The 13,401-nt window shown below is 36.8% G+C and overlaps 1 protein-coding gene across 4 annotated transcripts in view; it reads left to right on the top strand.

Annotated features, from left to right (window-relative positions):
• SPPL3 (signal peptide peptidase like 3) overlaps positions 1 to 13,401 on the top strand; it is a 149,089-nt gene that overhangs the window by 128,906 nt on the left and 6,782 nt on the right. Inside the window, exons 3-7 of one of the 4 annotated variants that reach the window (XM_073223480.1) lie at positions 3,322 to 3,410; positions 5,949 to 6,068; positions 6,235 to 6,336; positions 6,784 to 6,862; positions 7,731 to 7,867. In XM_073223480.1, the coding sequence (XP_073079581.1) occupies positions 3,322 to 3,410; positions 5,949 to 6,068; positions 6,235 to 6,336; positions 6,784 to 6,862; positions 7,731 to 7,867 (527 nt within the window). The remainder of the gene's footprint in view (positions 1 to 3,321; positions 3,411 to 5,948; positions 6,069 to 6,234; positions 6,337 to 6,783; positions 6,863 to 7,730; positions 7,868 to 13,401) is intronic. The other 3 variants (XM_073223481.1, XM_073223482.1, XM_073223483.1) reach the window with 3 other exon arrangements.

Here is a 13,401-nt window from a genome sequence, read left to right as displayed (position 1 = left end):
GGAAATCATTTGGTAATTGTCTTTCTCTGCCTGGCTTATTTCACTGAGCATAATATCCTCCACCTCCATCCATGTTGTTGCAAATGGTAGGGTTTGTTTCTTTCTTATGGCTGAATAGTATTCGATTGTGTATATGTACCACATCTTTATCCATTCATCTACTGATGGACACTCAGGTTGTTTCCATATCTTGGCTATTGTAAAAAGTGCTGCTATAAACATAGGGGTGCATATGTCTTTTTGAATCTAAGAAGTTGTATTCTTTGGGTAAATTCCAAGAAGTGGGACTCTCAGGTCAAATGGTATTTCTATTTTTAGTTTTTTGAGGAACCTCCTTATTGCTTTCCACAATGGTTGACCTAGCTCACATTCCCACAAGGTGAAGCATGTCTTACTAGGTTAAATCCCACAGACTGCCCTAGCCAGGTCACCAATTCTAACTGAAGACAAAGCCACTTGAGACTTCTTCAGCACCAGTAACAGATTAAGAGACTTTTAGACAGTGGTTGACACTAAAGAGTGGCAAATTTTTTTAATTCGTCAAGAGATTTTGAGTCATGGATGAGACACTATGAAGTGAAGAGCACTGTTAGTAGGAACTGAGCCTTGTAGTTTAGTTAAGACTCCCTTCCAGGGAGAATTTTGACCTTTGCAGGATAACATCCTCTGCTTTCTTAATGCGAGGGCTAAAACTCAACAATCTTCCAGTACTCCCAGGGACTTGTGATAGCATGAATAAGAAATGAAAGGAGACCTCTCCTTCACTTCAGAATCTCAGTTTGGGACCCAAATATCTAAACAAGCCACCTAGAGGCATTTCTACTTCCAGTCAAGATGGGACTGTTAAGGAACTAGATTTACCATCCCACCTGAAACAATGATTTTCAAGACACTGTTAATCAGAGAACAAAGGACAGTGATCCTGAGAGATGATAAATAATTTTCCTAGGTGTCTTAAGACGACAGTCCCTTCACCCCCACAAAAAAGCCAAACTCATAGTGACAGACAGTAGAATAGTGGTTACCAGAGGCTGGAGGGTGGGGGAAGAGGGGAGATATTGATCAAAGAGGATAGACTTTCAGCTATAAGATGAGTAAGTTCTGGAGACCTAATACATATCATGGTAACTATAGTTAATAATAGCATACACCTGAAATAAAAACAATAGAAAACATTAATGATAGTTGCCAGGTCATGGTGCAGAGACAAACATTCCCTACGTTGAAGAGACAGAGCTAAGAGTCCAGAGAGATTGAGGCAGCTGGAGTTAATAGGAGAATATGAAATACAAGAGAGCTACAGAGAGGTCTGCAGGTGGGCACCTTGAGCATTCATCTGAGTATTGATAAGTGCATGCATGGGAGGAAATTACCGAAGTCTGAGGAAAGAATAATGTGAAAGGATTAGAGAGAGGTATACATGTTCCCACAAGCCAGATTGGAAAAATTTATGATTCATGTGGCATTGGGTAGAATATTCAGAAAGGTCTTCCCTCAGTGGGAGAGAATAATTACCCTAGACTGAGCACTTCTTCAGACCTGCCTAATAAATCATAAAAGCAAGACCTGAACAAGTTATACTATTTCCAGCTAACAGCCTCCCAGAACAAAAGCTCAGGAAGATTTGTAGGAATATAAAAATACCAAGCAACTAATAAGAATATAAAAATATTGAGACAAGGTTAAACTCATAATGTCTGGCATATAAGCAAAGATAACAGGCAGCAAAGAAGGCAAATAGGACCAATGATGAGAATAATCAACCAAAACCAACCCAGAACTGACAACAGATGTTAGAATTAGCAAAGAAATACATCAAGACAAATATTGTAAATACATTACATATGTACAAAAAGTTAGATAGAACATGAAAGATATTTTTAAATACCCAAATCAAGCTTCTGGACATGAAAACAGCAGTGTCCAAGATGAGAGATATACTGGAGGGGATTAACAGCAATTAGATATGGCAGAAGAAAAGATGAGAGAACTTGAGGGCACAGTAATAGAAACTATTTAAAATGAAATAGAGAATATTGTCATTGAGCTATTATTGTACATCAAAGAGCAATCTTCACTGGTCTAACATATGAGTAATTGGAGTCCCTGAAAGAGAGGACAAGAAAAGGAGGGGAAGAAAAATCCTTGAAGAATTAACGGCCCAAATTTTTCAAAACTTGAAGAAAACTACAACCCACAAATCCAAGAAGCTCAATAAATCCATAGAAATAAGAATGAAGAAAACTACACCAAGGTACATCATAATCAAATTGCTCAACACCAGTGATGAAAGAGAAAATAAAAAAAGTAGTTGGGGGAAGAGGCATCAGGTTTCTCAACTGAATACAACATAACTGAGAAGACAGTGAAACAACAACTTTAAAGGACAGAAAAAAAGTATCAACATAGAATTCTGTGGCAAAAATATCTTTCAGAAATGAAGGCAAAATAACGATGTTTCAGACACCCACAGCACCTAAAAGAAACTCATCACTAACCAACCTGCACTACAAGAAATGCTCAGCAGGTTAAAAATGGTGATCAGTTCAAAATCTGGATCTATACAAAGGAATGAAGATCACTGGAAATGGTAACGACACTGATTAATATAAAAGGATTTTTTTCCTTATTTAAAACTGTCTAAAGATAATTGTATAAACAAAAATAATGATATGTTGTGGAGTTTACAGTATAATATGTAAAAGTAAAATGCATGGAATAATAGTACAAAGGTTGAGAGGGGAGTAAATGTCAACTCTTATCAGGCTTTCTTGTTTATTGTCAATTTCCCCCCTCTTTGAATGAAAATCTGTGAGAACCTGTTTTACTCACTGTTTATTGTCCTTCCAGTATCTAGAACAGTTACATGTATAACTGAAACTCAAATACACATTGTTGAACAAAAGCTGACAAGGTATAGAGAAACAAGTGCTCTCATACACTGATATCAGTGTATCAAAAATTGTACAACTTTTTTGGAAACAGTTGTGTGTTATATAAAAGTCTCAGAATTGTGCTTGTCCTTTGGACCAACATTTCTCCTTCTACGTATTTATCATAAGGAAGTAATTAAGAATGTGTACAGAGATATATCTGGAAGACTTAGCCACAATGGAATGAAAGCTCTTGAACTGACATATTGGTAGGAAGGAATGTAGATCGTTTTTTGAAATGTGGTAACAAGAAGTGTTTTGCAGAGTTGTTTAAAGAGATCTTCCTTTCTTTCCTAATGCCTTAGCATTTTTAAATAGTCTCATTACTCGTTTTTCTGACCTACTTCTTTCTAAGCAAAACTAAAACAACAATACAATTTCCCCACAGGTCTCTTAATATGGACTTTGAAAATCAAGATAAGGAGAAAGACAATAACAATTCTTCTGGATCTTTCAATAGCAACAGCACCAATAATAGTAAGGCATTTTATGTTAACTTTCATACATGTAGTTATCTTAATTTGATTCTTTCTGTAACCCCATCAATAATTTACTGTGTTCAAGAATTTATGCTTAGTTTAATAGTAAAGTCTGATCTGTATGGTATAATTTAATTCTTATGTTCTGAATCTGAACTACTGACTTCTTGTATACTGCTTTTAACTCATGCCTAAAAGCCTCTACTGAGATTCTTTATTTTCTTAAAGATAGGCAAGATAGATAGGTATCTGCCTGCTTAAGACTTCATTTAAATCCTTTGGTGAGGTTGATAATTTAGTAGGTGTTTATCATAAAGTCATTTAGTGACTTAAAAATAATTACTTGAAGTATTTATAAAATTAAGTATTATGAGTCTCTTTTGATATTTAAAATTTTATAAGAATACTTGCTTTAAAAAAACAGAAATGTGCTGTATGGCAAATGTTTGGCATTATTATTCACAATGGCCAAAAAGTACAAACAGTGCAGTTAATGAATAAACCAAATATGGTATATCCATGCAGTGGGATAGTATTCAGCATTAAAAAGAATGAAGTACTGATATGTGCTACAACATGTATGAACCTCAAAACATTATTAAGTAAAAGAAGCCAGACAGGAAATTATTACATACTGTATGAATCCATTTATATGAAATTTTTTAAAAGGCAAATACATTGAGGGGGTGTGTTTTTCTACACACACATAGAGAGACACACACACATTATACACAGCAGTAATACTATAACTTTGTGTTCCTGGACCCAATTCCAACATGTGTAAGTATGTGGAAGGGGGTCTTCCCACACATAACACCAAGTGACTTTGAAATACCAGCAGGGTGTGGGAAACTCCACTCAGTTCTGATGCTGTCTGGCCAGATACAGCACCAGATCCCCCATGTCAAGGGCTCCATCCTACAGACTCTGTCCCACTGCAGACACCGGTCACAAGGCCCAGGCAGTTAAGCTGTGCATCTGACCTACCAGCTACAAACTGAAGATTCCCACTACCTCCCCCTTGGGTTTGATTAAGTTGCTAGAGCAGCTCACAGAACTCAGGAAAACATTTAGGTTTACCAGGTTAAAAAAGGATACAAATTAACAGCCAGAGGAAGAGATACATAGAGCAAGGTCCCAAATAAAGGAACTTCTGTCCTTGTGGAGCTTGGGGCCTGGCTCAATGGCATGTGGAGGCGTTCTGGTTCCCCAAGGATAGAAGCCCTCTCAGACTGAGAAGCAGGATCCAAGAGAGCAGAGAGCTGATAAGCTCTTCTGGGGGCTTTTGTGAGGGCTTCATTGCACAGTCATTATTGACTGAATTATTGGCCACTGGCTGATTCAGCCTCCAGCCCCTGCCCTTGGGTGGGGGTCCAAAAGTCTCATTAACATAACAAAAACACCCATTTCACATTTAAGACTGTAGTGTTTTCAGGAACTGTGAGTAAAGACCAGTATACCTGGGAAATACATATTTGGTCACTCACGACCAAATATGTATTTCTTATTACTCATTGTATTGCATATACAGAAACAAAAAATATACTAGTGGTTGCCTGGGGTAAGGGATGAGGACGAGAATTAACCTACTGTAAATTGGCTTGAGGGGTCTTTGAGGTGGCAAAGATGTCCTAAAACTAGATCATGGTAATGGTTTCACACTTGGTAAATTTATCAAAAAAAGCTATTAAACTATATACACTTAGAATTGGTGAACTTTTCGGTGTATAAAATTGTACCTCAGTAGTTATTTTAAAAATGGTGATGCTAATTATAGAAAGAGAATCTAATTAGAAATAAGGATACTTGATTTGATAAATTAAAGACATAAACCTACCATGCACTCAGCATTCTATCAGATACTTTGAAAGATGCAAAAGTACAAGAAAGTTTTAAGAGCTGGCACCCAAGCTGTAGGCAGTATGGCCAAAATATTTTCCAGGGTGTTAATAAAGTACTGAGATAGAGCAAATACCACTTCCTATCCTGTACCTAAAGCAGGTGCTTTTTCTCACAGACCTGTACCACAGCCTCACACAGATCACCCTTCCCAAAATTGCATTGCCCTAATCCTAAGCGAGTTACTTGACTCATCTATCTAACCAATGTCAAGCAGTTTTGTTTTGTAGAAACATTTAATATTTTATTGCACCAAAATCCCTAAATTGCTTTCTTGGAGACAGGTAAATCTATTATACCAAAGAACAATTTGACTGAGATTAATCTGAATTTTCACTACCTCTTAACATTTGTGATTTTTTTCTTGGCACCCTGTCATCCAGTTGTTTAGCACCAGGAGGCAGTAGTTGAATTCAACAAGTGTTTCTTGAGCACATACTATAATGAGGGCTTTCTGAGGATAGCAAGAAGCTCATAATCTAATTAGGAGGGAAAGAATCAGAGGGCCTAGATAACCTATATTTTATATAGTAATCCCTAGAGCTGTTTGCATTGTAACGAGTTCATGTATTTAAAGTATATGGCTACAGTGCCTATTACATAAGTCATTAATAATGTCCCTATTTCTCTGTTTCAGGTATCCAAACTATTGACTCAACCCAGGCACTGTTCCTTCCAATTGGAGCATCTGTCTCTCTCCTAGTAATGTTCTTCTTCTTTGACTCAGTTCAAGTAGTTTTTACAATATGTACAGCAGGTAAATGACTATTTTTAACATTAATGTAAAGAGAAATTTCTTCATCTTTTCTTAGCATCATTCAAAAATTAAGATTTATGCACCATGCCATGCAAGTCTTTCTTCGTAAGTCTGGCTCTGCTCCCACCCCCACCTCCTTGAACCACTTGGTAATTTGTATTGTTAGGCCAGATCTGCCAACACAACCTGAATGGAAAGGCCAGGGGTTTGAAAATTCGTGAGCTTTATGACAACACGGAAGATCACTTTGGCTGTGGTTCCTTGTCTGGTAGGTTACCAGAGGGTTCAGTTTGGCAGTGGTCATTGGCAAGCCCTACCGATGTTTCTGCAGATAGAAACATCAAGAGCTAACCACAGCAATTCAACTGTCAGCTCTTCTAGTTTTCAAGCTAAACGATGATGGAAATGTTTAAAACATCAACAAAATTCTGGACTTGTTAGGAAATCTTCCCTTGGCCCACTATTTATCTTGTCTTGCTGAGATAGAACAGAATGAGAAAACCTACCCACACTTCCCTCTATTTCAAATCAAGTACTTTTTCTCGTAAGAGGTTGTCTGTGCAATGCTAAAGGAACTTGTTTTTCTTCTCTAGTTAATGTAATTTTATCCACCTGTTGAGAAAACTATTCTGGGCAATGATTGTTTCCGTAAGTCATGCCATTTTTCTTAATACTCAGTAAAAAAATAAATTTAACCATCATTTTTTTCCTCTAGTTCTTGCAACGATAGCTTTTGCTTTTCTTCTTCTCCCGATGTGCCAGTATTTAACAAGACCCTGTTCACCTCAGAACAAGTAAGGATTTGGCTTTTTCTCTAAATTATAAATTGGTTTTTTTGTATACTTAATAGCATTATTAGGATTCTGTTATTGGTATTGACTGGCACACACAAACCCTAGAAGACTGGAAAGTGAGATGTTTTGATCTTTAAAACTAGAAGGTAATGCTTCCTTTTGTACCTTTTCATAGCAGAGGAAATGTGAAGGAATCTGAGTAAGTCAGAGTCATTGTAGTAGGCTTCCTGCTTAGGTCATTGAAAGATGAGCAGCTTTCTTTTGAAATAACACTTTCATTCCTTTACTGGTGAGTTAATGGAATATGAAAATAGTGATCTCAAACATTCTTCTGGGCCTTTCATCTTTGGTTACCTGGAACATATGCTAGCCACTTAGCTTTAATCCCAGTGTTCACACCTTGACCCCTAAGCCTTTGCTCACAGAAACAAAATGCCATGTTAACTGAGATGCTAAGTGCACTTCAGAAACCAGTCACTTGGGGCAGCTGATTTTTTTCCTAGGAATTAGTGATAACCAAGTAGACTTACCATCATTATAAATAATTTTAATCTTTGCTAAATGAATTGTTGACTTTCTTCATGTTGTTTTCCTCATAGCAGTAGAATTTCCCCTATACTAAGATTCTCCAAAAATTGATATTGTCACTTTAAACTTCTAAACACCCATATTGATAATAAAAAGTACTTTACCAAATGGGTGCAGAAGCAGAATTGATCTAAGCTTTCTGTGGCTTACTTCAAAGAGGTTTGGGTATTTTGGATTCCTCAGTAGGTATTGCCTAATATCCTAATCTGTTCATCGTGAACTCTGATCATGAAGAACCTAAGAAGAGTTTGGTTATTAAATATAATTTATCGCCCATTAGTCCAGCAGATGTTGTATTTTCCAGGATTTCCTTTGGTTGCTGTGGGCGTTTCACTGCTGCTGAGTTACTGTCGTTCTCTCTGTCTGTCATGCTCGTCCTCATCTGGGTTCTCACTGGCCATTGGCTTCTCATGGATGGTAAGTAATTATGTGACAAGTTGAAATTTTAATATAGTTTATAGGTAACTACATTAGTCCTTCCTTCCTCTACTTTCTGTATTTTAGTAGTGTAACCTCTGATTACTGTGAATATTAGGTGTCCAAAGATGGTGTTATGTATGGAATTTATTATTTTATCCACACACATTCTTAAGATATTTTTTAATAATAGCTTTTTTGACTTATAATTCATATACCATACAGTTTAACTATTTGAAGTGTACAGTTCAGTGGGTTTTAGAATATTCAGAGTTGTGCAACTGTCACCACTATCAATTTTAGGACATTTTCATCACCTGCCCTCTGAAGCCCCCACCCACTAACAGTCCCTCCCTGTTACCCTGACACCAGCCCGTCATCCTCTTATCTACCTCTTTCTCTGTGGATTTACCTCTACTGGACAGTCCACTTAAATAAAATCATATGTGACCTTTTATGTCTGCCTTCTTCACTTAGCATAATGTTTTCATCCATGTGGTACCTGTATCAGTACTCCATTTCTTTTTATGGACAAATGCTATTGACTTGTATAGATATACCAATTTTATTTATCCATTCGTCATTTTTCACTTTGTTGGCTATTGTGAGTAATGCTGCTATGAACATGTATACATACTTTTGTGTAGATTATAAATGAGATTATACTATAACATACATACTATATATGAATATACATGTAGAATATAATAGATTCCATATGTGTGTTATATATGAAATACAATAGACTCCTTTTCATATAGTGATATACATGCCTATATCATTGCATTAAGGTATATCTTAACTTTTTTAATAGTTCTGGAGTATTCCATGGTATGTATTATTCAACTATTTCTGGATCCTTAGATTATTTTTAATCTTTTTCTATTACAAGTAACCATGAGATAAACATTCTTGTTCCACCTCTTGGTAGGCATATCAGATTACTTAGTAAGATTATCTCTAAGGATGAATTCCTAAATAGGAAATTTCTGGGAAAGGGGTTTTGTATGTAAATAATTTCATATACTGCCTTTTAGAAATGCTGTACCTAGTGTATGCTCCTGCCTGTAGCATATGAGACTTTGCCTTCACTGATGATGAAAGTGATGAAATAATAATGGCAATAATAGCTAACATTTATTGAGTGCTTTTTATGCATGGGCACTCTGCTGGGAGTTTTATGTGGATTATCTCATTTAATCCTGAAAACTTTTTGAAATAGGTACCATTATTCCTGTTACAGAAGAGGAAGGAACAGGTTCAGAGAAGTAACTAAACAAGTCACAGAATTCCCATGTACATTTCATTCTATCAAAACGTCTTGGTAGGACATTTCCAGAAGACCTCATTATTCTTCTGTTCTCTCCCTTATGACATTTTTTAACTCTTCTTTATTTAACCATGTAAACCCCCTTACCTTCTTTTTCTTTCACTCCCTGCTCTCATTTTCAGTTTGCTTTCCTCACCTCAAGAAACCTTTAACTGCTGTGCCCCACAAAGTTTGTTCACTTTTTCCTTTCTTTAGGTGTTTTTAGAAGGGAAAGAAGTTAAAACACAAACATCAGTTTTATATGATTCATAATACTATCTAAAGAATTTTTAAGGGCAGAATTTGAAAATGAGATTATGGGTATGGATGGCACTTAGTCCTGTTGTACATTCTAAGCAACCACAAGGCTAATCAAGACCTTGGAAACAGAGCTTTGGAAGCAACTGCAGAGTCTGAGAGGCTCCCCTCCTCTTTGCTGACACTGAGCACCTGCAGCTCCGTGGATGGCTTGGGGTTGGAGGGAGTCGCCACTCAGTGCGGTCTGAGCACAGAGCACCCAGAGTGATGCTTACTCTCAGTCTCAAGTGCAAGAGTAGCTAAGTCATTCAGACAACTTTTAAGTACCACAACAGTAGGCTACATAGTCTTTCTAGGACTGATCTTGTTTGCTGAATAGTATTTGGTACACAGTTGAGGAATTTCTTAGTAGTGTTTTTTAAATTTTTTTTAAAAACAAAAAATCTGAATTAGGTCAAAATCAAGGATATTCTGGTCATGGTCAAATTGGGTAGAATTCGACAAAAAAAGATTTTAAACTGTATTTTTTTCTGTGATCTAGAATCAGTAGTACAGTCTTAAGGAATTTTAAACCTTAAGGAAAACAAAAAACTTAACCTTCTGTTTCAAGGGATTTTTTTTTCTTGTAAGTTACTTTGACCAGTTCAAGGATTTGACATTGGTATATGCCCAGTTAACTAGTGAAAAACTCTTAAGAAACTGAATGTTTTGAGGGAACAAACTATAATGTAGACTAAACACTCTGTAAAATTATGTTTAAGTAGCATGTTGTTTTAATCTAAGGTGATAATTATAAAAAAGCACTTTTACTATTAGTATGTCACTAAAAAAGAAAAGGTTGGCATGATGGAAGGTGACATTCTTTTCTAGATTAACTGGATCTACACAGCCATCTGAAACAGGTTCAAGTTGGTCAGGCAGAATTTTCTTCATTGTATGTCTACAGAGTGGGGTTAGGCTTATTAGACTCACTAAAGGAAGGCTGGGATAAGCAGCTCTCGTTGAGATACATTAAAAGGTCCATTTCTTTCCCTTAAACTCTAGAGTTGATGGAAAATTGGCCATAAAGGACAAACTTTATTTTCCCAGTGACATATATCAGAAATACATTTCCATTGTGAAGATTCACCTAATAGTTGAAATTTTTTCTAAGTTTTCAGGAGGCTCCCCCTAAACCTGAAGTAGTACACTTTTACATCAATTTCTATCATTATTGCTATGTCCCAATATTTACTTGTCCAAGGATCTCTTCTTCCTAGTAGTTTGCACTTGTTAAACTGCCCTTGTGACCAAGTATATAGATTTTTCCCTCAAAAAAAAAAAAAGTGCATTTTAACATTTTAATTGTTTCTCAGACTAGTGTTGGATGTGTATTTGACTTGTTTTCTGCTGTTACAGAAAATGTAGCTTCCTAGGCATGGTCTTAAACATTCTGAAATACATTCTTCTTAGCCATGGAAAGAGTCTTTCTGGACTTCTCTGCAGGATCAGAAATTATCTTGTAGATAGTGATAATTTGGTAGTAGCATTTTTCAAATGAGTGTTTCTTAATTAAAGCCTGTTCTTTGAAGTTAATTTAAGAGCGAAAACAGAATAAACGTGGTTGTTTTAGGGCAAGGCATGAGGTATATTTTCAAGATTATATTGAGAAGCATTAATACTAAGAAGGGACTTCACAGAATTTTTAGCTAAATCTAGAGCTCTTTTAATGTACTTTTAGTTTCATCTGGCACATTAACCTTTTAAATTTGTAAAAGCTTGAAAGGAGATAACAATAGGTGGTGTGATATGTTAGCTAAAAGCTGATGAATCTTGTGTGCACACACCTAGTGTCCAAGGATCATTGAAGGAGGTTCAGTGTGCCTGCCCTGACGAATTCAGGGAGTAGGAGAGGCTTGACAGATGTCTAACCCAGCCCCCTCATTTTATGGCACTTAACTACTAACCTATGATTAGAGCATGTTCAGTGTCAGAAATCTGGCGATTGATTTTTTTCTTGTTTTAAAACGCTAGGCTCTGGTGCTTGGTCCACATAGGGCTTAGCAGTCCGCAGATCTTTGTCTCTGTCTTAGCACTGCTTAAGACCTTACAGGTTACATAATCCTTTTTGAGAACATCTTAGCTCAGTTTGGTGTCATTGTCTTTGTCCCTGGCCCTATTGGTTGTGGAAGACAACATGATACATATATAGACTCTGTCAATAATAAATTGAAAGTAATTACAGCCAGGTGGCTAAAATTAATGATTTACTTCCCTAACACTTTTGGTTAATTTATATTTCACCAGAAGTTAAGTGTGTTGATAAAGCTATTAGGGAGAGTCTTGGGAGTATCTCCTGCAGCATGGAGCAAGGGAAACATACAACCTTTTCATTTTGTCTTGGAAAAGCCTTAAAGAAGAAGGTAAGATTTTAAAGGGTTACATAAATGAAAGAGTGAAGAAAAAGGAAGGCAAACCTCCATGAAGCGTTGAGTGTGTGCTTCGAGGTTATGTTGTAGCTTGTGGATATACTCATTGTGGGTAGGAGTGATTGACTTTTATTAAGAACCTTTTCTGAAAAAGTGAAAAGGGATGCATTCTGCCCCTTCAAACATGACAGTTAATTGTACAGTAGGGAGACCTGGCTGGCATGATTGGAAAAGAGGTATTGCTTAACTTGGATGAAGAAGAGGGAAGTAGGTTGAAAAAGAGGAACAAAGGACGACATACCCCAGGGCCCCAAGGTATGCCCAGTGCCAGACTGTGAGTTATGCCTGAGGCTGTGACACTTCATAATTAGACTTGATCCATCACAGAGTAGGGAACTAGTGACCTTAGGGCAGGAATTGACGAACTGACTTTTTACAGTGGCAGTGAAGAGTGAGTCGGAGAGAGAAAGAGAGCGAGAAAAAGTGGGAAAAGACACACATGAAATGGAACTGTGGGGAAGCATGACCAAGGTCTGCAGTAACAATAAAGAGTACCACCCTAGAGTGGCTGGAGATTGACTGTACATGACGAAAGACTGATAAATTGAAAATGAACTGAAGAGTTTCTTGTTTGGAAGATTAAGGGTAGAATGACATTATCTGGAGTCATGGAAAATTCTGTCACTGAGCAGTGTAGTCTGGTCCATGTTTGGTTTCAACCCAAGTGGACTAGAATTAGCATAAAATGAGTGACATAGCAATGAGTGGATGCTTAGACCACATGACTTGTAAAGGCTCCTGCCAATTTAGGATTGATTGCATGGCAAACTGAATAGAAAAGTTCTGAAACAAACCAGTCCCGTGCTGTGTCAGAGGCATATGCATTCACTGTGGAAACTTCCCTTTTGCTTGTCTGTCCATTTGATTTCCATACCACTTTGGGTTATCGTCAGTCAGCCCTCCAACCCTCACTGCCCACATATTCCTATCTCTTGTCTATCTTAGGCCTTCATTTCTTCTTTGTTTCCTTGATACTTTCTAATTCCATGTATTCACTTATTTGTAAGTTCCTGAATAGATCACCCTAGCCAGCATTTCTGCTGAAATATGTGTTTGACCAATTCTCTAGTGGTCAGTTCTACCCTTAGCCCAAGGGCTTTCCACCCACCACTGACCACTGTTATTCCTCAAGTCAACAGTTTACCCTGTGAGTATCCTATTTATTGACACACAATACAGCCAAACATTTGTTCCCTTAACTATACATTGTAATTATCCTTAAAGATAATTACAATGGAAAACCCTGCTATTTTAACAATGGGGTGTGGTTGATTAGTGAAAGAACTTTAAGTACATCTCTTTATGCCTTAAAAATTGTACTTCATCCTTGTGCACCTTGGAATGCTTCAATCTTTACAAAACCTAATTGACCCCTAACTAGTTGATACATTTCATTATATTCATTTCAGATGACATGAATTTGCGTACATTTTACCAGTTTGGCTTCATTTTTATGAATTTTTAAAAATTAAAGGAGACCCTAGTAAAATGAGTGTCCT

The sequence above is a fragment of the Manis javanica genome, chromosome 15 (genome assembly GCF_040802235.1).
Source record: "Manis javanica isolate MJ-LG chromosome 15, MJ_LKY, whole genome shotgun sequence".
NCBI lineage: Eukaryota > Metazoa > Chordata > Mammalia > Pholidota > Manidae > Manis > Manis javanica.
This window is presented reverse-complemented; position numbering and strand designations above follow the sequence as displayed.